General features: G+C 50.2%; 2 protein-coding genes across 2 annotated transcripts; one reads left to right on the top strand and one right to left on the bottom strand.

Annotated features, from left to right (window-relative positions):
- The first annotated feature begins 1,630 nt into the window (after nt 1-1,630).
- On the top strand, nt 1,631-13,878 carry SMIM11 (small integral membrane protein 11). Its single transcript, XM_042956295.1, has 5 exons — nt 1,631-1,738; nt 4,722-4,804; nt 5,427-5,529; nt 10,800-10,970; nt 13,696-13,878. Exons 3-4 carry the CDS (start codon nt 5,518-5,520, stop codon nt 10,953-10,955), a joined length of 168 nt encoding a protein of 55 aa, XP_042812229.1. The 5' UTR covers nt 1,631-1,738; nt 4,722-4,804; nt 5,427-5,517; the 3' UTR covers nt 10,956-10,970; nt 13,696-13,878.
- Nucleotides 13,879-21,512: 7,634 nt separating this feature from the next.
- On the bottom strand, nt 21,513-22,747 carry CC2H21orf140 (chromosome C2 C21orf140 homolog). The gene has a single exon (XM_042956869.1). It carries the CDS (start codon nt 22,470-22,472, stop codon nt 21,717-21,719), a length of 756 nt encoding a protein of 251 aa, XP_042812803.1. The 5' UTR covers nt 22,473-22,747; the 3' UTR covers nt 21,513-21,716.
- Nucleotides 22,748-23,250: the final 503 nt, after the last annotated feature.

Below are 23,250 nucleotides of genomic sequence, written 5' to 3'. Positions count from 1 at the left end.
TGTCTCTTTGAAACGCCAACACTCAAGGAGGGAACCCTTCCCACCCGGTGGGTACCTTGCTCGAACGTGCACCACTCTCTCTGGTCATAAAGACAGAAGCTTCTCTTTCGGGTAAGTCAAATCAGACCCACTAATGCCCTGGTTTTTGTAAATTTCCACTTCCCTGATTCTGCTCAACTGACCCCACTCCCCCACTCTCCCCCCCCCCCCCCAGTTCCCGCTCCATAAATCCAACTTGACTTTGGTTCATACTGGACCCTCTTCTCTGTTGCAACAGTTCCTGAAGGAAGTCTATCCTTCATGCTTTAGTGTCTGGCTTCATCTTGCACACAGGAAACCAAATTGAGGGAAAGAAATTTAGATTTCTGGAAGAAAGTGCATTTTATTATCATCACTGAAAGGACAGCTGGTGACACAGATGGCTATCAGCCAGCTTTCCTTTTGGGGGATGGGCGAAATGCCCAATCTTCAGAAGCATGTTGGGTAGAGAGCTGTTGGAACCACTTGCCTCAGTTTGCCACTTCGACATTAATCCCCCAAATCCTAGGCTTTCCACTTTCAACTCGGCAACGAAAGATGCCCCTTCAAACAACTTGTTTTTCTTTTCTACCCCGTTCGATGTTAGAGCTCCAGCTGCTTGGATTCCTGGCCCCGTATGACCTGAGCCCCTCTTAACTTCTTACAAGAGTTCAGAAGTGGTTCGAAAACGAGCCCATGGGAGTTGCTGACCCTACAGTCTACATCCAGACTACTGAGAGTCAGGGTCCCAGCTCCGGCACTTGCGGGCTTTAAGACCCTGGACAAATTAATCTCTCTGTGCCTCCCTTTCCTCATCTGCGAATTAGTTGTATGATGTCCGGGTATAGGCTCGTTACGAGACTTCAGCGAGACAAGAAGCCTAGTTTTGTTGCTTTCTATAGGAAAACTTCGCTGGTCAGCCGAACCAAACCCTCCACCCCTCACTTTGTCCTTGTCCTCTGCAGGCCTAACAACACCTTGTGCGTCATCACCACAAAACGTCATAATGGCATTTGGAGTCAGACCTCCTCCTGGGTTCGAATCTAAATTCTGTCCCTGCAATTCGCGGGTGTTGTTCTTGCGCCAGCCGCTTACTCTCCCCTTGCTCGGCTCCTTAATCCACAGAAGGGTGAGCCGAGCACGGAGAAAGAGCTCCGTGCACCTTCCCTGGGGTCACCCTTGCATTTATTTGGGGTCCGGCTTGCGCGCTCCCGCGGGGCCGGGGCTGAGCGTGCCCGAGCGCGCACCTCGCGTCTGGTGAACGAAGGAAGCTGGGACCCCGGTACCCGGGCTACCGCTCTCCCAAAGGAAAACGCACGCATTTTGTCAGAGATGAACGCTATATTTGGAAACCTCTGGGGACCCAAGGGTCCTCAGTCGCAGACAGCAGCGGGTAGTAGCCAGAGGAAGCGGGACGCCCAGCCCTGCGGCCGTCGACCTCCCCCAGCTCCGGTAAGGTCACAACGGGAAAGCGCCGGGTTCCGGAGCACCGTGTCCGGCCGTGCCAATCGTGACCCCTGACCCCTGCGCAGCCCCCAGCAGTCCGGTGCGGAGCGTCCCACTGCGCCTGCGTACCGGGCGTACGCCCGCGAATGCCGCCCGGGTCCATTGCGCCGGCGCGCGGAGCGGTGCATGTCGGGACGTGTAGTCTCCCCGCCGCCTTGAGCGAGTGACCGTTCCTGTGCAGGCCCCGGCGCAGGAGCCTCCGCGGCCTGGAGCTGTAAGTGGGTGACATCCGGTCAGCGGGATCCTGACCCGAAGCCCGACAGCTTTTGGGGGGCGCTGGGGAGTCCGGTGGTCGGCCCCGCGTTTGCTGTTCTGTCAGGGATGCCCGCCAGCCGGCCCCCCTGCCGCGCGGCGCCGGCTTCCCGGGTGGGGACCGGGAGGGTGACGGCCGCCGCGGCCCCACCCGCGGAGCGCCCCGGCCTGGCTCGGTCGTCCCGGCGCCGCGGAATCCGCGGATCCGATGCCGGGGGCGCTGTGTTTAGGCCGGCACGAGGTCCGGACGGGGCCCAGAGTTGTTCCGGACGGAGGGTTTGGAGGGATGAGCGAATATTCCGGACACGCTGTTATGTGGATGGGTGGGGGAAGCGACGGCCGCCGTTGGCCTTCATCCCCGGGTCTCAGCGGGTTAGGTGTTACTCCCCAAGGGTCGGTTATGGAGGAGCCGAGATCCAGCCTCTCTGGCCCTGGGAACCGCAGGTGACCTGGTAGTGGGGCTCAGAGGTCGACGGAGTGATGCCCAGGGTTCACCCGCAACTCCCTCCCCCTCGCACCACCCAACTTCTAATGATTGGGTGAAGAGCTGGGGTGAAAAGGGCAGAGACCGGGAATGCGAACATGTTCCGAAACGTTCTGACACGGCCTAATTAGCGGCTGGAATGAGCGTAGATAGCAGGAGACTGACCACCCTGGAGTTTGCTGGGTGTGCCAAGAAGAAAACGTAGATTCTGGACAGTATTTTGTCCAGATGGCTTTCGTTGTCCTAACCTGAATAAACGGAGAGCTTTTCTGGTTTTTAGGATAAATCTGGCAAAGGAAAAAAAAAATGATAGAAGCAAAGGCTTCTATCTGAGCCACTGTTATTTTTCAGATTTAAGTTAGCTTGAATGGTGCATAGTTCCGGGGGAAGTCTAAAACCTCCCGCACTTCACAGTTTTTATGCCTCAACAGTGTCCACGCCTTGTTGGCTTCTGCAGTTCGGCCCTCAGATACCAGCTGCCTTCTGTGGCTAATATTGCATCAGACATACATATGGCAGTGGAGCTAATAGCCTGCTGATATTTTTAGCTGTCTCGGTTCTCATTTGCTGAAGTCCTGCCAGGTGCTACAAAAGTTAGAGTTAGAGCATGCAATTGAAGCGAGAAGAGGAAAGTTATCATTTGGAGGCAGCAGGTAGGAATGAGCTGGACCGATCAGCCCTCTTGTCTCCCACCCGCTCACTGCATCACTCCCACTACTTTTTTTTGCAGGTTGACTTTAAATATGTTTCCTTCTAAAGAGCTTGAATTTCATCACCCTAGGTATGAAGCTGAGGCAACTGCCAGTAAATTTTCATAGTCAGATTGTGTGATATCAGAGAAAATGGGGACTTAACGAATTCCAGAGTTGCAGAGTTGTTCCTTGGATTCCGATTTTTAAAATGAGAACATTTTGGTTCAGAGAGGTTAATGGCTTGCCCCGGGTCACATGCCTGCCATTGGTGCCACCAAGAATAGAGTCCAGCTCTCCAGTTCTCTTGGTCCCTGCTATCTTGCATTGATTGCATTTTGCGTTGGTTGCCTCTTGTTTATGGTTCTTAAGCTTGGCATGCCCATTAGCAGAAGGAGAGATATTTATCATAACACTAATGGTTGATATTTATTGAAATGTTTTCCATGTACTGAGCATTGTGCTTAGTGTTTATAATCCAGTCTCTGAAGAATTTACAGATGAGAGATGCGGGGCTCAGAGAGGCCAAGTGAGTTGTCCAAGGTCACATCAGTAGTAAATGTAATATTTGGTTGCCAGAGGGCCAGACCGTTGGGTGTTCTTTTTTTAAGTCAACACTCTTTTTTTTTTTTTTTTAATTAATTTCCTAAAATAATCCCTACACCCAGTGTGAGGCTGTAACTCACAATTCCAAGATCAAGAGTCACATGCTTTACCAACTGAGCCAGCCAGGCACCCCATGGGGTGTTCTTTTTAATTTCCTCTCATAAGCTTTTTGGACCTATTTGTTGCCCTTGACCTTGGGAATCAATATCTTACGTTAATCCATTAATGTATCTTATATTAATCCATTAATTCTTACATCAATTCTTGTAATTAATTACATTAATACATTAATATGACCGCAGAAAATAAAGAACAGCCAAACTTACCTACTGTATTTGTACACAGCTCCGTTAGAGCAAGAGTTGTAAAAAATGAAATTTACATAACCTTAAACATTGTTCAATTACAACACGGCTAAACCCTGAGATTATCAGAGATTACTGAAAGTGAAAATTCTAGCAACAGGTCATAGGAACGTGTTTCTCCAGTGCAAGTCAGAATCTCCTGCTACTTGAGGACAAACAGGCCATTTATCCATGAAGAAAACGAGCACCTTCAATCACGTCATCCCATTTAAAGAGATTTATGGTGTACGTTCCTATCATGAACTTATCTGGCTTTGAAAGAAGTCATGGGGAAAACTCGGTTATCTTGTGCCAACCACCAGCCTGTTTTCCAGATACTATGACCTTGAATCGATGAGGTATGAATTTTCTATACTTACATGCTTTTGTAAGTAAAAGTTTTAATAAAACACTTTCCCCGAAGTTCATTTTAGTATCCCCATTCTAAAGGCCTGACCTTTTCTTGTGCCTTTTCTCCATTCTAAGTACATTTAAAGGCAAGCATCCCCATGATTTTTGAATTTGCAAAGCTTTCTGCCTATATCAGGGTAAGACTCTGGAGCCACACTGGATGGGTTCAAATCCCAGTCCCTGTGCGACCCTGGACGCTTACATAAACTTTGTTGCCTCATCTCTGACACAGAACAATAAATCTCTCTCCGGAGCTCGTGTGAAAACTAAATGAGTTTGCACAGCTAATGTGCCGTAGTGCAGCCAGGCACCGTGACGTGAAGCTCTGAGTCTACTGTAAGTTGCCAAATTTCAGAAAAAAGTCAGGGCCCTAGAGCCCATCTGGCTGACACCCCCTTTCTTCATTTACAGATGGGACCAAGGCCCCGGGAGGGAAGTCACTTACCAGAGTGCGTGGGTTCTTCATCCAGAACTCAAGTCTTCTGACTCTTGGGGTACGTGCCGTAGCATAAGAATAATGACATACAAGGCCTTGGAGCAGATGCTGTGCTCCAGCTGTGTCCCCTGACCTGTCATTTCCTGCTGCTTCCTCACATTTTAGATGAGATTCTAGATAGGAATTACTTCCTGAGGACAGTTTTTTTCCGTATCATTTATTCCCCTCCAGATATTTTTTAAAAACCAAGATGAGCTTAACACTCAGAGGACTTGAAAAAAGAGAGGCACTCATCCACCGGCCAGCTCTTTGCTCAGGACAGGAGGTGGGTGGAGAAGACTTGGGAGCTCTTCTGTCCACAGATGCGTGGCGGGGGGGAGCACCTGTCCCCTCAGGCACAACACTGCCACCGCTGCTCGGGGCTGTGCCCCCAGCCCAGGCAAAAAACAGCCACGGAGACCTTTCTGCTCACCAAGAGCCAAGCCCGTCTTCCTCCCTGAGCCGGGCCATCTGCTTTCCACCAGGCTCTGGGTCCCCTGCTGGGGGCCCCCCCAAACCCTCCTCTCTGTGGGGCTTGCTGTCTTTGCTCCTGTGCCCTTTCTCTCCATCAAAGGGAAGGCTTCCTAAGGTGGACTGATCCGGAAAACCCAAAGTGACCTGTTTCTTCTCTCCCCCCCCAGAACAGCAAGACCTGACCTCCCAGTTCCTCTCTCCATGTGCTTGTCTGAGCAAGCCCACGTCGACCAGGAGTGACTTCGCAATTGGCCCAGCATGAACTGGAAGGTGAGTATGCTTTTAATTTATACGTTGTGGCTTGGTTTTTTCTTTCTCCTCATTGTAAAAAGTGAGAGTAGGGGGCACCAGGGTGGCTCAGTTGGTTAAGCATCCGATTTCAGCTCAGGTCATGATCTCGCAGCTCGTGAGTTTGAACCCCGTGTCGGGCTCTGTGCTGACAGCTCGGAGCCTGGAGCCTGCTTCGGATTCTGTGTCTCCCTCTCTCTGCCCCTCCCCCGCTCATGCTCTGTCTCTCTCTCTCTCTCTCTCTCTCTCTCTCTCTCTCCCCCCCCAAAAATAAACATTAAAAAAAAAAACTTTTTTTTTTTAAATTGAGAGTAACAGTGCTGTAGAGGTGGGTTGATTAAAAAGAAAAAAATGAATTAAAGCAGGAATCATAATACTATTTAATATTTAATTTTAAGTTAAAACATATAAAAGTTCATTTAGTCACCAGACTTTTGGAGGGGGGTTAGGCCCTTTCTTTGAGTGGGGGTACACTGACTTCAGATCTGCCTCACTTTTCTTGCAAAAACCATGCCTGTAAAGTTTTACCTACAGTTTCACATTTTGGTTTCTTTCAAGTGGGTTACTATGTTATGAAACAACCTACATACAAAATCTTTCCAGATTTTTATCTCGTCTTCCCTAATCTTTTACATTTGTGTTGCCAACAGCACTGTTTTGTTTTTTTTTTTTCAACTCAAACTCGAAAATGCATTGAAAGCGTTTGATTTACTTCTCATGGAAACAAGTTTTTTCTCTATAAAATATAGCCATATTTCACTAAGTGTTGTGTTTACAAAAATTACCTATGATAACATCAAGTTCAACTTAAACTAGTTGGGGAATAAACATAGCTGTCCTCTGCAGAACAGATTCAGCAGATGAGAGCACAGGGCCAAGGGCAGAATTCTGCGGGGCATTCAGCGGGCTGCGGGCAGCAGCCAGCAGGTTTTACAGAGGGAAGGAGAATCATCGCATCAAATCCCCAAAGTGGATGGGATGTGGTAGCTGTTGGTTTAGAGAGCAGCCACTAAAATAGATCATATTGTAGATTCTTTGAAAGTATGATATCCAGCAAAAATCGTGTTGTCTTCACCGTCTAGAGATGGCTACTATTAACAGTTTTGGTGTGTTTTCTTCCAGTGTTTTGTCCATATTTGTAAGTGTAGCATGTGTATTTTCAAACTTAGGATCTCACTGTGTATTTTTGCAATTATGAGCATTTGCTTGTTCAAAACATCCACCAGCTTTCCACTGCAAGGCTCCCTGGGAAGGTGTGGAAGCAGGACCAGGGGGGGCTAGGAGATAGAGAACCCCTCTGCTTCCCCAGCTCTTTGGGGCAAAGGTTTGGGGGGACCATGCAGAAGGACGGACCATGGGGACTTTTCTCCAGGACAAGCCTGGTTGAATTTAAGAGGCAGAGTGAGGACTTCTTGAAGGGGTTGAAAATGTTGGAGCGTTTGTTTAGCAAATATTGGGATTCCAGAACTCACCGTGGAAAGGCTGGGAAGGAAAGACGAGGCAGCAAGGAGATACAAGGGGAAGAAGCAGAAAACGGCGTGGGGTGGGATTTAGGGAAGGGCCTGTCCTCTCTGTGGTGGCCACAGTCAGTGGGGACAAGAGGCAGTAACTGGTACTGAAGGCTTGCTGAGGACTTGTTAAAACACAGACGGTGTTAAAACACACCCCCCCCAAAGTTCCTGATCACTTAGTCTGGGGCTACCACTGGTCTAAGGCAGGCCGCAGAGAATGTTTTTAATCGTAGAATGATGGACAACCCACTTGACCACCCAGGCCAATCCTGCTGGTGACAGAAGGCGTTCTTTCTTATGTCAGGGACAGAATCTGCCCAAACCTTTCTGACTTCGAGCAGACACATAGCTCTGTGGCTGCCTGGGAACCACCTCATGTTTAAGAGGGGGCCCTTCCCTGTACTGTCGGGAAGAAGTGGCCTCTCTTCACACCCTGACTGCATGAGGCTCTGGAAGGCAGCAGGATTATGTAGCCCGCGGTACATCCTGTCGGCTTCCCTTTCTGGCTCAGGGGCCTGTGGCATCAGTGACAGTCAGTACTGCGCATTAGCGACAGTATTTGCTAATTATTCAAAAAATGAGCCACTCTCATTACACGAGATTTGGGGATTTATTTTAAAAAATTGGTATGGGGCGCCTGGGTGGCTCAGTCGGTTAAGCATCCGACTTCGGCTCAGGTCGTGATCTCTGAGTACGTGAGCTCGAGCCTCGCGTTGGGCCCGCTGGTCTCCGTGCAGAACTTGCTTGGGATTCTCACTCTCTCCTCTCTTGCTGCCCCTCTCCCACTCCTACTTTCTCTCTCTCTCTCAAAATAAATAAATAGATCTAAAAAACTTTTAAAAATTGGCATAGATCTCGCCCACTCCCACAATATTTTATTCACTTACCCCCTTGAAGATTGGTTGGTTTTGGGACCGAGACAGGGAGAGCCTGGGCGGCTCAGTTGGTTAAAGAGGCTGACTCTTGATTTTGACTCAGGTTACGATCTCATGGTTCATGAGATTGAGCCCTGCATTGGGCTCTTCACTGAGTGTGGAGTCTGCTTGGGGTTCTCTCTCCCTCTCTCTCTCTGACCATCCCCCTCCCTCAAAATAAATAAACTCTAAAAAAGTTAAATAAAATGAGGGGTTTGTTAGAAAGAAATCAAAGGCAGACATTTAGCACAACTGAAGCTCAGTCCCCCAGAGGGGCAGGAGTGCAGCCCTGAAACCCTTTGCTTTAAGCCTGGGGAAGGGGGGCCCCTGACCTCTGCTGCCGCCTCTCTGCCCCCCTTCCCGGTCCTGAAACCCCTGCCTTGTGCTGCCTCCTCTCCACTACCTTTAGAAAGAAAGTAAGTACCCACACCACTTGCCTCTGTCCATTTGTTGATGTATTCCCAATTCAGTGTATTTTCTAACTTCCCGTTGAGCTCTACATTTCCCGTCACTGAGCCGTTTGATGTTTAGATCACAGGGAACCGTGAGCTGTGATGTGGGCTCTGTCATAGTAGGACTCCACGGCCTCGGCCGTGGGGATGGGGAGAACTGGAGGGGTGACTTTCCCATGTGGATTAGTGCTCTGTTGGCCTAGATCAACCCCATGAACATCAAAGGGGGTTTCCACCTCTGAACTGCTTGATTTTTGCCGCCAAGGAGGTAAAATAAAAGCACATTTAACGCTTTTTTTTCTTTCATAGCTGGTTTGTAAACGTGGCGTCCAGCCTCATCTTGACTGAGAACCTTCAAGAAAATACAGGAATTAGAGGGCTACTGGGGGGAGGTAGCGGAGGTTAGCTCTAAGTCTGAGTGAGGAAGATCCACGTTCCAAGCTGCTTATATTTGTCACGATGAAAAGTTTCACTTTTGCAAGGTTTTCAGTTTCTTCTACTGTTGCTCGAGTGGTCTTTCTCACTGCGTATGTTGTATTTATTCTTTGCTGTGAAAATGACTTTGTGCTTGGACACTGTTACCCAGCTGCTCAGTGTTCTTGGGTTCTGACTGTTCTGGTTAAATTAAAACAATTGAAATATTTGGATTCCTCCTTTGGATGTCCGTTCTCTTCCTGCTGTACCACCTTGCCGTCGTCCTCAAATATCCGTAAGTAGCCTGTTAAATCATTTCAGAGGTAGTGATTGCAGTCGGCTTTAGTAAATTCAGTAGCCCAGACGTCGTTTGTTTGTGTAATTTCATAGTAAAATTGGTGAGCGTGGGGAGCGGATGATGTGTCTTACAGTGTAGTGATAAAGAGAGCTCAGGTTTTGGAGCGGTCTGAGCTCAGTCGGACCCTCACCGTTCCAGACTTTACACTTTCTCAGCCATAAAATTAGGACAGTCTGTCTGCCTCCCGGGGACAGGAGCCGGGAGCCCGCCTGCTATGGGAGGAACCTGTAGGGGAGGCCCGTAGCGCCCAGTGAGCTCCCTATAGGCCTCACTGACGCCACGACATCTAAGCGTGAAATCTATATCTAGGTCTAAGCCTAAAGAATTGTAATAAAATTGTGCGAACACGTATGTACGTAATTTATGATTTCATTAAGTCCGTTTCCTTGAAACTCGGGAAGCAGGGGAAAGAAGACCGGCATCGAGGTTAGAATATTTCATTCTGACTCTGGCCTCATCGTGAATCGGCTGTGTGACGCAGGCCTCTCCCCGACCATGAGCTTCACTCTCCTTGTTTGTAAGGCAAACAAGTGGTAGATTTAAGTCGTGCTTAAAATCCCTCCCGGCCCTCCCGCTCTGTGAGCATATTGTTCCCGGCTAGCTGAAGTTTTCACGGACCCATTCTGTTAGAAGGAGAGACAAATGTGCTTCCTGTAGTAGAATCTAGTAGGACCTCCTTACATGGGAATTGCGTATAATAAGTTATGTTTGGCAGTTTACTGATTTCACTGGAATAAATCCTCCCTAATTAATCCTCTGGAATAAGTGACCACTCAACTAAAGCACACCTTTATTCGGGAAGGAATTTTTACTCACGCGAAAAGCTCACAGTTATCATTCAGGTCACGCTAACCGTGTTTATGAAACAAGTATAGTGTTTCCCTTGAGATACTGTTGCTCTATGTGCACTAACATCGTAACGTACCTACTAGTACAGACAGTAATTCAAATCCATCGTTATTCCCCGGACGCCATTGCGGCCCATGGGTCAGAACTTACCCTCTAACCGGAAACTATGGGAACAGTTAATGAGTAGCTCAGTTTTCATGTTTTGAATTTTACTGTATTTTTATATTTATTGAAGCGCCGATGCTGATGAGTGGCTACAACCAAGAGGAAATCGTAGCCTCCTAGGATCGGAGAATCTAGAGACGGGGTCTGGCCCACCTCCCTTGAGGAGGCAGAAGCTTAGAAGTCAAGTGCCTGACCCAGGTCTCGTGGTCAGTCGGTGGCAGAGCAGAGCTATAGCCCGGGCCCCCCTGCGCCGCCCCCCACCCCAGCTCCGGCTGCTTTCACTGGACCGCAGTGCCTCCTGGGCAGCAGGGGCCGGGGTGACCGGCCCAGGGCCTGGTCTAGTCGTGGGAGACCACAGTTACGTCTGCGGCCCGTGGGTGGTTCGCGCACGAAGCTAGCAGCAAGGGGGCGGTGGAGGGCGGAGGGAAAACTAGACCGCGTCTGTCCTGGTCGCCGGCGTAGCCCCAGCAGCTGGCCTAGTGCCTGTTACGTGACAGGTGTGCGGTAAAGGTTTGCTAAACGAGGGAATGTAACAGAAATGTTCCTTCTCAATCATAGTACATCTAGAATGCTTGCTTTCTTCTTTAAGGTCCTTGAACACATGCCCTTGCTGCTGTATATCTTGGCAGCAAAAACCTTAATTCTCTGCCTGGCGTTTGCTGGAGTCAAAATCTACCAACGGAAAAGATTAGAAGCAAAACTGGAAGCTGAAAAAAAGAAGCAGTCAGAGAAGAAAGATAACTAGAGGGAAAAATCAAAGGTATGGGGACTTTGCTCGTGCAAAATTTACAGCGGGCCGGGGTGGGCTGAGGCACAGACGTGGGGGTCAGAGAACCCCTCCTGCCTCCAGTCTGAAGGCCGCGTGAGACCCACCTGCTGTCTGATGGGGGGCATCTGCGGGAGGGGAGGCGTGCAGATCCCGGCCCCCTGCACCCTGGGTGCAGATGAGCTAGGTTGTGCCCGCCTCTGCTCGAAGCCTGGGCGCTGCTCCCTTATCCAGGCAGCGGGGCTGAGCAGGTGTTGGGTCGCAGAACTCTTGAGAATTTCCTGAGAGCCGTGGACCTTCTCCCAGCAGAAGCACGCATAGTAGAAACACCTACAGTTGCACATCAAATTGCAGACGGGGGCGGGGAGGAGGTGGGGTCACAGGTCTGTGGAGACCCATGCCCGTACCTAAGATGAACAAACCCTGCTCGATCTTCAGGAGAAAGTCTGACTCCCAGGAATGGCATAGAAATCCCTTCCCGATGTGTTCTTGCCCCTCCAGTGCTCACTCCCCACACTTCTGCAGGCCACTCCTTGACCGTGGGAGACTTTCCGGCCCCTTGGCCTTGGCTTGTTAGTCCCAGAGGGTCCTTCCCAACAACCTCTTCACGTAAGCGTGAAGTCTTACTCGTCGCGGTAGCCCTGGGCCTGTCACAGCACCCAAGAGGTGCCCAGAGCACATCTGTTGAGTTAAGGCACCAGGAAGTAGTTCTGAAACGCCCACCACAGAGTGAACAGACGATGATCAGCACCTCCCTTAGTTCTGGTGTGTGATCTGATTTCTTCCATTTATCGGGTTGAATTCTGTGCTGCTCTGAAAATTTGAGGATTCAACTACGGTGACAGGTTTCTAGATCAGCGGTCCCCAAACTTGGCTCCTGATCAGAATTGTTGAAAGTGCAGATTTCCAGGCCCCAACCCCCAGGAGATTCCATTACGTGGGTGTAGACATCTGTTCTCTTGAAAAACCATTAAGGGATTCTTCTTTCTTTTTTTTCTTTCTTAACATACGTAGGTGTATTTTTTATTTAAATTTTAGTTAGTTAACATGCATTTAAATTTTAGTTAGTTAACACAGCCCTTTCAGCAACGTGTCACTCTAGGAGCCACTGGGCCAGCGATCTCCTAACCCCTCTCCACCCGGAGATACCATGCTTCTGTAAATAGGAATTCCCATACAGGATTTTTAAAAACCTTTTTTAATGTTGGTTTATTTATTTTGAGGGAGAGAGAGAGAGCAGGAGAGGGGCAGAGAAAAAGAGGGAGAGAGAGACTCCCAAGCAGGCTCCGAGCTGTCAGCACAGAGCCTAACACGGGGCTCGATCCCACAAACTGTGAAATCATGACCTGAGCAAAAATCAGCCTCGGATGCTTAACCAGTTGTGCCACCCAGGTGCCTCCTGTAGAGGATCTTTAGGCCTGTGGAGGTGTAGGGGCGCCTGGGTGGCTCTGTTGGTTAAGCGTCAGCCTTCAGCTCGGGTCACAATCTCGCACTCCATGAGTTCAAGCCCCGCGTCGGGCTCTGTGCTGACAGCGGAGCCTGGAGCCTGCTTCGGATTCTGGGTCTCCCTCTCTCTCTGCCCCACCCCCGCCCACGCGCTCTCTCTCTCTCTCTCTCTCTCTCTCTCTCTCTCTCTCTCTTATTATAAATAAATAAATGTTAAAAGAAAAAAGTTTGGACCTGTGGAGGTTAATGGCACACGACTAGTAATCGTGGCAACACTTACTGAATGACTGTTGTGTGGCTAGCATTTTGCTCAGCATTTCTCAGCTGGCCGGCTTATCGCTTCTGCTGATAGCTCTGCGGGGCCCGTTCAGACTGAGAAAGGGCTGGCCCTCTGCCTCGTGAAGAGCAGAGTCAGGATCGAACCCAGGTCAGACACGGGCCCACCGGGCCTCACCCCGGCTGCATCCCCTTCCCGAGTGCAGGGACGTGCACTGAGAGACTGTGAAGCACAGTGGCTCTCCGGTCCTCACCCCGGGCCCAGAATCCCCTCCTCTGTCATTGCCCCCCACGCCGTCCCTGGCCAGAACCTTGGTTTTTTCGGAAACGGTGTTTTACTGGCTGAAACCCAGGAGTGGGCAACTGGGGTGAGGAAAGAGGGAGCATTGCAAAACTAAAACCATCAAGGGAGGGCAGTTCTCTTTGAAATGTGTGGTAGGTTGAATTTCTGTCTCAGGCAGAGTCTAATTTTTTTTAATGTTTTATTTATTTTTGAGAGCAAGAGAGACAGAGCACGAGCAGGGGGAGGGGCAGAGAGAGAGGGAGACCCAGAATCCGAAGCAGGCTCCAGGCTCCGAGCTGTCAGCACGGAGCCCGATGCGGGACTCGAACTCACAGACCGTGAGATCATGACCTGAGCCGACTGAGCCACCCCGGCGCCCCCAGAGCCCTCATTTTGCGTTAGACCAAGAAGAAGAAGGAAAGATGGGATGTGGGGCCACGAGCGCTTCCCTCCCACCGGCACCCGCAGAGGCCTCGGGGCGCGGGGGCTGCCGCGAGACTGACGCTTCATTCTCCTGCCAGCCTCGAACCTGCTTTTAAACCAGGGCAGAAAACCGGGATGTTGAAAATAACATTCTTTTAATAGATAAACTTGCGGTGGTTTCTGTTTGTTACGTTGAACCGGCTGAGCGCCAGGGTCAGCGTTGAGCAGGTCAAACCTCCGTCGGTGTTCAATCAGACATTTCATACCCACCCTTTTTGTCTTCCTTTCTAGAGTTTGCGATTTAAATGTCAGCCTGAGTGGACCCCAGCTGAGAAGGAAGCGGAGACCCTTACTGAATGGGGTGTCGGAGGATAGACTCCCAACCTATAGGTTTAACTTAAAATTGTATGCATTTTTTTATGCCCTTGAAAGAACCAGTATTTTGTTTACTGAAATAAAATACCTTTGTAAAAACGTTGTCTCTGTCTCTGGAATAAGCCAGAGCATTTGTGTCTCACGCAGACGCACACCGCCCCCCACCCCCACCCCCCACCCCCCGCCCGGTGTTGTGAGGGGAGGGAGTTTTGCCAACCTGCACCCCTCCCGGCCTTTCTTGGGATCGCAGGTGCTCTTGACCCAGGACCGGGCGGAGGGAGAAGTGGCGTCTGCTCCGGGGGTGGGAGCCTCGGCCACCCGCCCTCCCCGGCTCTCCGGCCCTCTGCTGTGCTGCCCTCCCGCACGCTGCCCTGCTCCGGCCCGCCTCCGGCCGTGTTTCCATTGTTGGGGTGGAGGGAGGCCGCACCCCACTTGCCCAAGCCACGTTAGCGCCTCTGCTGACCCAGGAGGGTCCTCGTGGGGAGGGCTGCAGGGTGAGACCCATCGGCCACACTGGGCGGGAGTCTAGGAAGAACTCGTGTCCCCGAGTCCTGCTGTGACAGAGTTAGAAGAGCGGGGTGTACTCGGTCCTCTCCCCCCCCACCCCCACCCCGTGTGCTTGTTGGGATTTGCGATAAGAGACGAAGGGGAGGGATGAACCAGGGAGCCTTTCAGGTTTGAGAGAAGCGATCCTAAGATTTTTTGACTCAGACACAGACGGAGATCTCTGCCAAAAGATTCACGATGTCTCACTTCCCTCGATTAGAGAGCGGATCAGGGATGAGAAAGCAGTAACCAAAGCCATACATCTGGGGGAAGGTTTGGTGCCGTTGCTGGTGGCCACGTGGAACATTTGCATGGGTGTGTAATCGACCCTTGAGCCACGGAGGTTTGAACCACAGGGCTCCACTTGTACATGGGTTTTCTCCATAAATACAGTGCTGTCAATGTATTTTGCTTATGGTTTTAACGGTTTTTTTCCCTAGCTTGCTTGAAGAACACATTATATTTTCCCTTCCCTTCCCCTATGGTCTTCTGTTAAGTTTCTCGGATTGCACATGTGAGTGAAATCATACGATATTTGTCTTTCTCTGACTGACTTATTTCACTTAGCAGAATACCCTCCAGTGAAAATTAAGCCACAAACAGAGAGGGAGGCAAACCATAAGAGACTCTTACACACAGAGAACACACTGAGGGTTGATGGGGGTGGGGGGGGGGTGGGGGGACAGGGAAAATGGGAGACGGGCATTAAGGAGGGCACTTGTTGGGATGAGCACTGGGTGTCGTATGTAAGAGGTGAATCCTAGGAATCTACTCCCGAAGCCAAGACTGCACTGTATACACTGTATATCAGCTAACTTGACAATAAATTATTCAAAAGTAAAATTGGAAGAAACCATTTTTAAAATTCATGGTCAGAAATGACATGTAACCATTTGCAGAATAAGAGCTGATATGAAAGATGAAAAGAATCCATTGTGTAATACATACACAACAGACGTGTTAATCAACTGTTTATGTCCATCAGTAAGACTTTTTGGTCAACGATAGGCTATTAAGTTTTACGAAGAATACAGGTGAATTTTTGACTACGCAGGGGATTGGCATCCTTAATCCCTGCATTCAAGGAGCAGCTGTGTATTAATTGGTGTCCAGCCCACTCCGGCCCCGGTTGACAGAACTTCGAATTTTAAACCAGAGAGGTAAAAGGAATTCTATCGTTCTTAAATTTTACTGTGGTTACTGGATGCTCATAGCCACAATTTAGGAAGCAGCATTGACATAGGATCAAATTCTAGGTACAGAATTGGTTCTGACCCAACAAGCTACAAATCCCCAGAGTCCATGTGGCCTGGGTCTCGTGGAGCATAAACAGACCCAGAACAGAAGTGGAATGCCCTAGGATTTCTGCGCCCTGGTCCCCACGTTCCCCGAGTTCCTCAGGTGGGGTCCAGAACTGACCCTGGGCCACGGCCAACCCTCCTGCCTTTGTCGCGGTGCCCTCTCCAGCCTGGCAGGCGACCCACCCACCCTGGCCTGGGACCTCTGTCTCTGCTTCCTTCCCTCTCTGCAGGTCTAGGGCATCCCTGGCTTCCAGCACACGGGGTACCTCTGGGTACCTTTCCTCCCACGTGCACCCCCTGCTGGCTGCCTCGTCAATCCTAGGAGGGGGGCTGTACCCTTTTCCCGGAGAGTCAATCTGCCCAACCGGATGATCCACGTTTATTTTAAACAGGTGCTTTCCTAGGGGACTGACAACTGGGGAATTTGTGGAACATGGGGTTATCTTGGAAAATTTGGTAGAGGGTGACCTAAGGATTGAACTGCTTAAACCATTAACCACACACAAAGTCGGTAGATGTATTGTTTGAGTTTAAATAATTGGCGGGATGCAGGCTGTGCGTGGATGAATGTAGGTGGACAGAGAGATCGGTGCAGCCCACAGCCAGGACCCCAGCCGGTCTGCGGCGATCCAGCAGCAGCTCTCTGACCTTAACTGTGAGTGGATCCACAAGAAGACCGCCCCCGGGCAGCCGGAAGAGGTTTCTGAGAGCGAAAACTGAAACCTATTCTCTCCCCCCAGGGGAGCTCCGGGACCCCTTACACAGATCCCATTTAATCTTATTAGACTTGTCCTAACCCCTCTCTATTGGTTTCAAGCTGATAACATATCGGAAGCAGAAATGAAAAGGCTGTTCGCAGGAGAAATGCCTCGGCACGAAAGAGGTGGTCTTTGTGAAGCGGACCGAGCCTGAGAAGTCACTGTACCATCACCTAGTGCCAGACGACACAGTGGCCGACGGCCCCACACCGGGACCACCGCACGTTATGACTTTACGTTCACAAGGATGACCTTAGTCACTGAGAAAAGGTTCAACTACTTTGCTTATCGAGGCAGAGAGGCAGAGACATATATGATGTATTTCAGGAACTGAATAGTTCAAACGAAAATATCTTGAGTGTGTTAAAAAGCATTACCTCTCCCCCGAAGAGTATCCAAATTCTCATCTCTGGGGAAACATAGCTGCCTAAGTGATTCAGTCTCGACGATCTCTCTCTCTCTCTCTCTTTAATATTTATTTTTGAGATAGCACAAGTGGGGGGAGGGCAGAGGGGGACAGAGGATGCAAAGCGGGCTCTGCACTGACAGCAACGAGCCCGATGCGGGGCTCGAACTCAGGAACCGGGAAATCACGACCTGAGACCAACTGGGACGCTCTGCTGACTTCATCGGACCCCCGGGTGCCCTAGTCCCGATGGTTTCTAGATGCCTGGGCCTTGATAGCAGGGCGTCTCGCCTGACTTGATCACGTGGATGTTCCTCGACATCGCCTCTTGGGCGGTCCCCGGTCGCCCCTGTGTGGGAGCGAAGCCGGGAGATAATGGAGAGAGTCTGGAGGGAAACAAGAATGCAGGATGGGTTCTCCAACGTGAGCACACATGAGAGGCAGTTTCAAATGCAGATTCCTGGGGTGCCTGGGGGGCTCAGTCAGTTAAACGTCTGACTTCGGCTCAGGTCATGATCTCAGGTTCGTGGGTTCGAGCCCTGCATTGGGCTCTGTGCTGACAGCTCAGAACCTGGAGGCTGCTTCCAATTCTGCGTCTCCCTCTCTCTCTGCCCCTCCCCAACTCACACTCCATCTCTCTCTCTCTCTCTCTCTCTCTCTCTCTCAAAAATAAATAAGCATTTAAAAAATAAGAATAATTAAATTAAATTAAAAATAAAACCTTTAAAAAATATATTAGAGGGGCGCCTGGGTGGCTCAGTCGGTTAAGCTTCCAACTCTTGGTTTTGGCTCAGGTCATGATCTCACGGTTTCATGAGTTCGAGCCCCGCATCGGGCTCCTGTAGAATTGTCCTGTGATCCCCAACTTTGCAGCAGGCTGAGTACCTCCCGGGAGGGGAGAGGAACCTCGGTAGCCTTGGGAGAAGGCAGGATTGACAGAAAAGTTTTTCTGAAAGGGGGAAGCTTGAGCTCCATCAGGGCTGAAGGAGACAGAGGAAGGGGGACCGGCTGTGCGAGGAAGCAGGGAGGGCCCGAGGAGGGGGGTCATCTGGAGACCAGGCACTGAAGGCCTTGGAAGCCAGGGCGGTGGCCTCAGTTTCCCCTCCGGCTTGGCACAAGGCCTTCTGCTCCCAACGTGGGAGGGGTGCTGCGTGCAGCGGGGAGAGCCCCCTGTGTCTTGCCCGTGAGGGGCCAGACTCCACAATCCCTTCTCCCTCTGCCTTCTCCCCTCGGACGGAGGCACCCTCCTCCCTGTTCCCCCGTGGCCTCTGTGGTGTCTCCCTGCTTCCGGGGCCCCAGCGGCTCAGCTGAGCTGGGAGAGGGGGCTGAGCTGCCAGCCGTCCGAGGAGCTGATCGAGGCAACAGGCTCCAAATGGAAGTTAAGCCTTTAACCACTTACTCTGAGGGTACCAGATGGCACCAGCAAGAGTCTAAAGCGAGGAGGAAGGGCCGGCCTGCCCCGTTCCATTCCCAACCCCCCCATGCACCTGCCAGGGGTCAGGTGGATCCTCCCAGACAGAGAGCTGCTCCCTAAACAAAGGCTCTGGTGGTTTCAGGGCCCCCCGGGGTGTGGGTGGGAGGCCAGAGGGAAGGTCCTGGAGTGGAGAAGTCAGAGCGGGGCGAAGTGTCCCCAAGCCTTCCCCTTCCCCGCGAGGAGCCTGGAGACCCCACCGGGGGAGCCCAGAATGAAGGCGCCAGGCTGGGGGTGCAGATGTGTGACCTGTCAGTGCTCCCCCCACCGCCCCCCGCCTCCCGCCTCTGGAATGCTGATGCAGTAGCTTGTTCAGCAGCCGTTTGGGACAATGAGGATGGAACCATGTTAGGACAGTGGAAGGACTCTGGGTTCTTGATGACCGTGGACCCATCGTATTAGCCCTGAGCTGCCACCTTGGCACTTCTTGATTTTTCTGTGGTGGAGGTGGGGTACCTTCTTTTAAAAAAATTTGTTTTGTGTTTGTTTATTTTTTGAGAGAGAGAGAGAGAGAGAGAGAGCGCGAGAGAGAATGCCTGAGCAAGGGAGGAGCAGAGAGAGAGAGAGAGACAGGGAGAGAGAGAATCCCAAGCAGGCTCCGTGCTGCCAGCACAGAGCCCAGTGCAGAGCTCGATCCCATGAACCGGGAGATCATGACCTGAGCCAAAATCAAGAGCCAGACGCTTAACTGACTGAGCCACCCAGGAGCTCCCCGGGGTGCCTTCTCTGTTAAATCTCTGTGGGTTAGGTCTCCACTACTCACAGCACGACCTAATCCTAACCAACCCACGAAGCCTGCTAGAGACGGGCGCGAAGGTTACTTGAGAAGACGTGCATTCTGCCTGACCTTCCTGTCACTACAGGTGTCCCTAAGGGAGTCAGTTACCACCTAGACTTGTCTTCATGGGCAGATGAGCTTAAGGATCACTGCCCTGCCTATATATAGGGTGACCGTCTAAACTGAGTGAGGTCAAGTACGTGAAAATGGTTTGTATGTCTAAAACGATCACACATGGAAGGAGTCTGCACCTCCTGGGTAGGCCTTGGACCTTCCTCGGGTGGACAAGGCAGGATCCACTGGGCTCCAGCTCCATTTGCCTATTTGCTTCTGGGCTCATTTTAGGACAGACCGTTCCAACACACCACCTCCTTGGGAGTCACCATGGTCCATGGAGACAGAGCGGGGATGTGGTTGTGGGTGACGGTGAGGGCCGAAGAGGAAGGGATACCTCACCAGCCGACCTCTTAGCGAGACAGCAGCTCCTCTGACCTCATGAAGTCTCTTCCAGAGGACTCGTCCACACACGCAGGGTTGCTGTGCCTCGTTACCTTACTGTTTGTTTCATTCAGGCGTAGCACGCGATTGGTCTCGAAGAGTCCTGGCTATGCTCACCATCCTCCCTGTCCTCCCCATCAGAAGAAACCTCTTATTACCATCAGCTGCCTAACCCATCACAGATGGTCTTAAAAGAAATGCCAGAGAACAAAGTTCCTTTGATCAAAGTATCTTCAGATGCGTCTACTCTCGTTATGCCCTGGTGATGAAAAGCAGCAGGAATGTTCCCCAAAGAGTGAAAAGGAAATGAGGTCAGCAACATCAGGTCTAACCGTGGGCATCCTTGCCGGCCCTCAGCTTGGACTATAATAACAGGAGCTTCAGTTGATGGGGCACTCAGGAGGTGCCAGACATGGCTTGCGCTAAGAGTTTTAAAGCCCTCAACCCTAGTTGACTAATGAGTTAACTGAGCCTCAGGGAAGTGAAGTAACTTGTCCAAAATCCCCTGGTTCATAAGCTGGAAACTTGAGATTCCACCTAGGTCTATCCGACTCCCAAAGCCCAGCGTACTTTCCATGACTTTTCTGCTGGAAGTTTCCACGCTTGGTATTACGCAGCATTTCTTAATTATGCATCCAGTATTATGTAACCAAGTTGCACATTAAAGGGGGTCCTTTTGATCTCTCTGGTTATACTGACGTCTCTTTCCCCTAAGTGCCTTCCTAATGATGAAACCAGGTCTCAAGGGAAGAGGACCCCAAACTCATCTTATTAGATCATTGTGGTATTCAAACAAAAATAGCGTCCGTTGGTTTATCTTGTTTGAGAACCTTAAAAGTCTTCCATGGTTCCCCTCTCACTGCAAAATAATGTGTTTTTGCAAGGCATCCTGCCTCTTGCTCAATTTTGTGTTGAAATATCTTTTTGTTGTGGGTGTCCACTTGGAGGCGGCTGCTTTGTCAGCTGGTGTCGCCTGGTGTCGCCATGTTGTGGGAGGGAAAAAAACGCCAAATACTCCGGGAACAAAGCCAAATATGGTGGTTAGGCCTGTGGGCTTTAGACTCTGACTTCAAAACATCTCCGTCTCCTCACCTGTAAAGTGGGGAAATGGTAGAACCTACCTGATGGGGTCATTATGGGATTAAATGAATGCCCAGTAGTAGAGAGGCAGCGTGAATAATGGCTGTGCACGTGATCTTTGGATTTGAATTTTTAAAATTTTTTTATGTTTATTTATTTTTGAGAGAAAGAGAGAGAGAGCACGAGCAGGGCACTTGGCAGAGAGAGAGGGAGACGCAGAATCCGAAGCAGGTTCCAGGCTCCGAGCTGTCAGCACGGACCCCGACGCGGGGCTCGAACACAGGAACCATGAGATCATGACCTGAGCTGAGGTCGGATGCTTAACCGACTGAGCCACCCAGGTGCCCGTGAACTCTTCATTTAAATCTTCACTCCTCCACCCCAGAGCAAGTTACATGATCTCTTGATTCTTGGAGGATTCTTGGATTAACGGGTTCCACAGACTCCTGTTCACTTCACCTGTTCACCCACCAACTCCCAGCTGAATCAATCCCTGTTACAGCTTTCCAGGTGCTTTATGGGACAGCCAACTTACCTTGGAGCATCTGGATGGGTTTTCACCTCCTTGGAACCTCCTTGTCTCTCACTCACCCTCCGACGCCTTTTTTTCGAGCAACGGGAAGCAAAAAGCCTGTTTAGCCACTGTCTGGACCACATCTCCTACTGATGGCAAACTGGTTCCCCGTAGATTATATTGGTGGCTCAAGCTGGTTGGCACACTATTTCAACCTTTTTGTGACCGCACACTTGGTTCTTTTTCTTTCTGACCTAAAAGTTTCGACCACACAACCTTTAGCTCTGACCACCCCTGCTCCCCATCAAGCTCCTTTGGGCTTAGTTGTAATCCTCCCACTGACCAGCCCTCAAGATGGCCTTAACAAGATGGGAGTCGAGATCCCTAATTCACCAACAAGCTTTAATGGAACCTCCAGTAAACCTACAGCACTTTGCCAACGCTCTTAGAAACCTCAGTCCTCACAGCATCCCTGTGAGGTCGTTGTTGAAGTATCTTTGGCTGCAGTGGTCCAGAGTCGAGCCCAGCAGAGTTGGTAACAACTGCCCGTAGCATGGTCCCAACCGCTTGTTAGAGGAATCACCCTTAAGAAAATTTACCAAGATAGTAGTTTTCCCATCTCCGCACTTTGTTGGTTAGGGTTTTCCATTTGCTTGGGTTTATCCTTTCAATCCCTTTGCTAATTAAATCTCTGACAAGTATGTACTGGTAAGAATAGACACTGTCAATGTACTGAAAGCAAAACTCCTTTCTGTTATTGATGATAAACCATTTCAAAGAAGACCAGGCTGAGTCTAAAGGGTTTAGGTAATTGTAAAGGGAAGGCAGAGAGAGTAGTTCGTGGCCACAGGACTTGGCTACCTCCGGGCAACACACAAGGCTCGTTAGGTTAATGACCGGTGGGGCATGGATCTGGGCCTCTGGCTCTTTGTCTTCCTCTGGCTTCTTCTTGTCTTGCTGCCTTCTCTCTTTGACCACAATGGCGCACTTCCCGTAGGCCTTCCTCGCCACATCACAGAACTCAGAGAAGAGGCTGTCTTCCTGTTTGATGCATACCTCATCTCTAAGGAACGTCCGGTACTTCCAAGGCACCCATCCTTGACTACCACCAGCATGCACGATACACCAAGTTGGAGTTTGCATGAAACACCCGTCACTGAAATCTTCTCCGGTGACAAGACTCTCGGCAATATTGGTTTCTCCAAAATATATGGTCTTAAATCCATCATTTTGCAGTGTTTTCAGCGTTTTCAAATATTGGAGGCATCGCTTCCTCTTGATGTTATCGAATGGATTTCTGGTAATGATGTTTCTTAAAAGAGGGTTTGCAAAATGAGGCATGGTGTCTTCTCAAGGGTTTTTAAAAGCCTACATGTCTCCATCTGTGCAGCTTTGGCAAGAGTGACGTGATGACCTCACAAAGGGCTTTCTTACAGCGAGGCCAGTCACATAGATACACTGTGGATTTCAAAGCACCGCGAAACACATACTGAGAACAATTTTCTTCTGGCTTATATGATATGGGAACGGGAAATGCGAACCACGAAAAAATGTTTCTTTGACATCGCTTCTGCCATGGTCTGGGGCAGAGATTGGCAATCGTAAGAGTTCGCTAGAGCTGTTGTAACAACATACCAAAGACTGGCCAGCTTAACCAACAAAGTTATTTTCTCATGTTCCCGGAGGCTGGAAGTCCAAGATCAAAGTGTCAGCAGGTTTGGTTTCGTCTGAGGTCTCTCTCCGGGGCTGGTAGATGGCCACTGTCTCACTGTGTCCTCACATGGCCTTTCTTCTGTGTGCGTGCATGTCTCTGGCCTAATTTCTTTATGATCTTTAGGATTTCTTTATGTTGGATTAGGACCCACCCATATGACCTCATTTTACTTTAATCACCTCTTTAAAGACCCTCTTTCCAAACATAGTCACATTCTGAGGTACTGGGGATGGTTAGGGCTTTGACACATAATTTGCGGGACGGAGGGACACAATCCTAACCACAACAGTCCTTTAACGGTGATGAGCCAAATTTATGACGCCTTTCCGATGGGTTCATGAGGACAAAGAGGAATATTTACATTCATTCATCCATTCCAAATGTATTTATTGAGCACCTACTAAG

The sequence above is a fragment of the Panthera tigris genome, chromosome C2 (genome assembly GCF_018350195.1).
Source record: "Panthera tigris isolate Pti1 chromosome C2, P.tigris_Pti1_mat1.1, whole genome shotgun sequence".
In the NCBI taxonomy this organism is placed as follows: Eukaryota; Metazoa; Chordata; class Mammalia; order Carnivora; family Felidae; genus Panthera; species Panthera tigris.
Note: the sequence above shows the minus strand (reverse complement) of the source record. Positions and strands in the feature narration are given on the sequence as shown.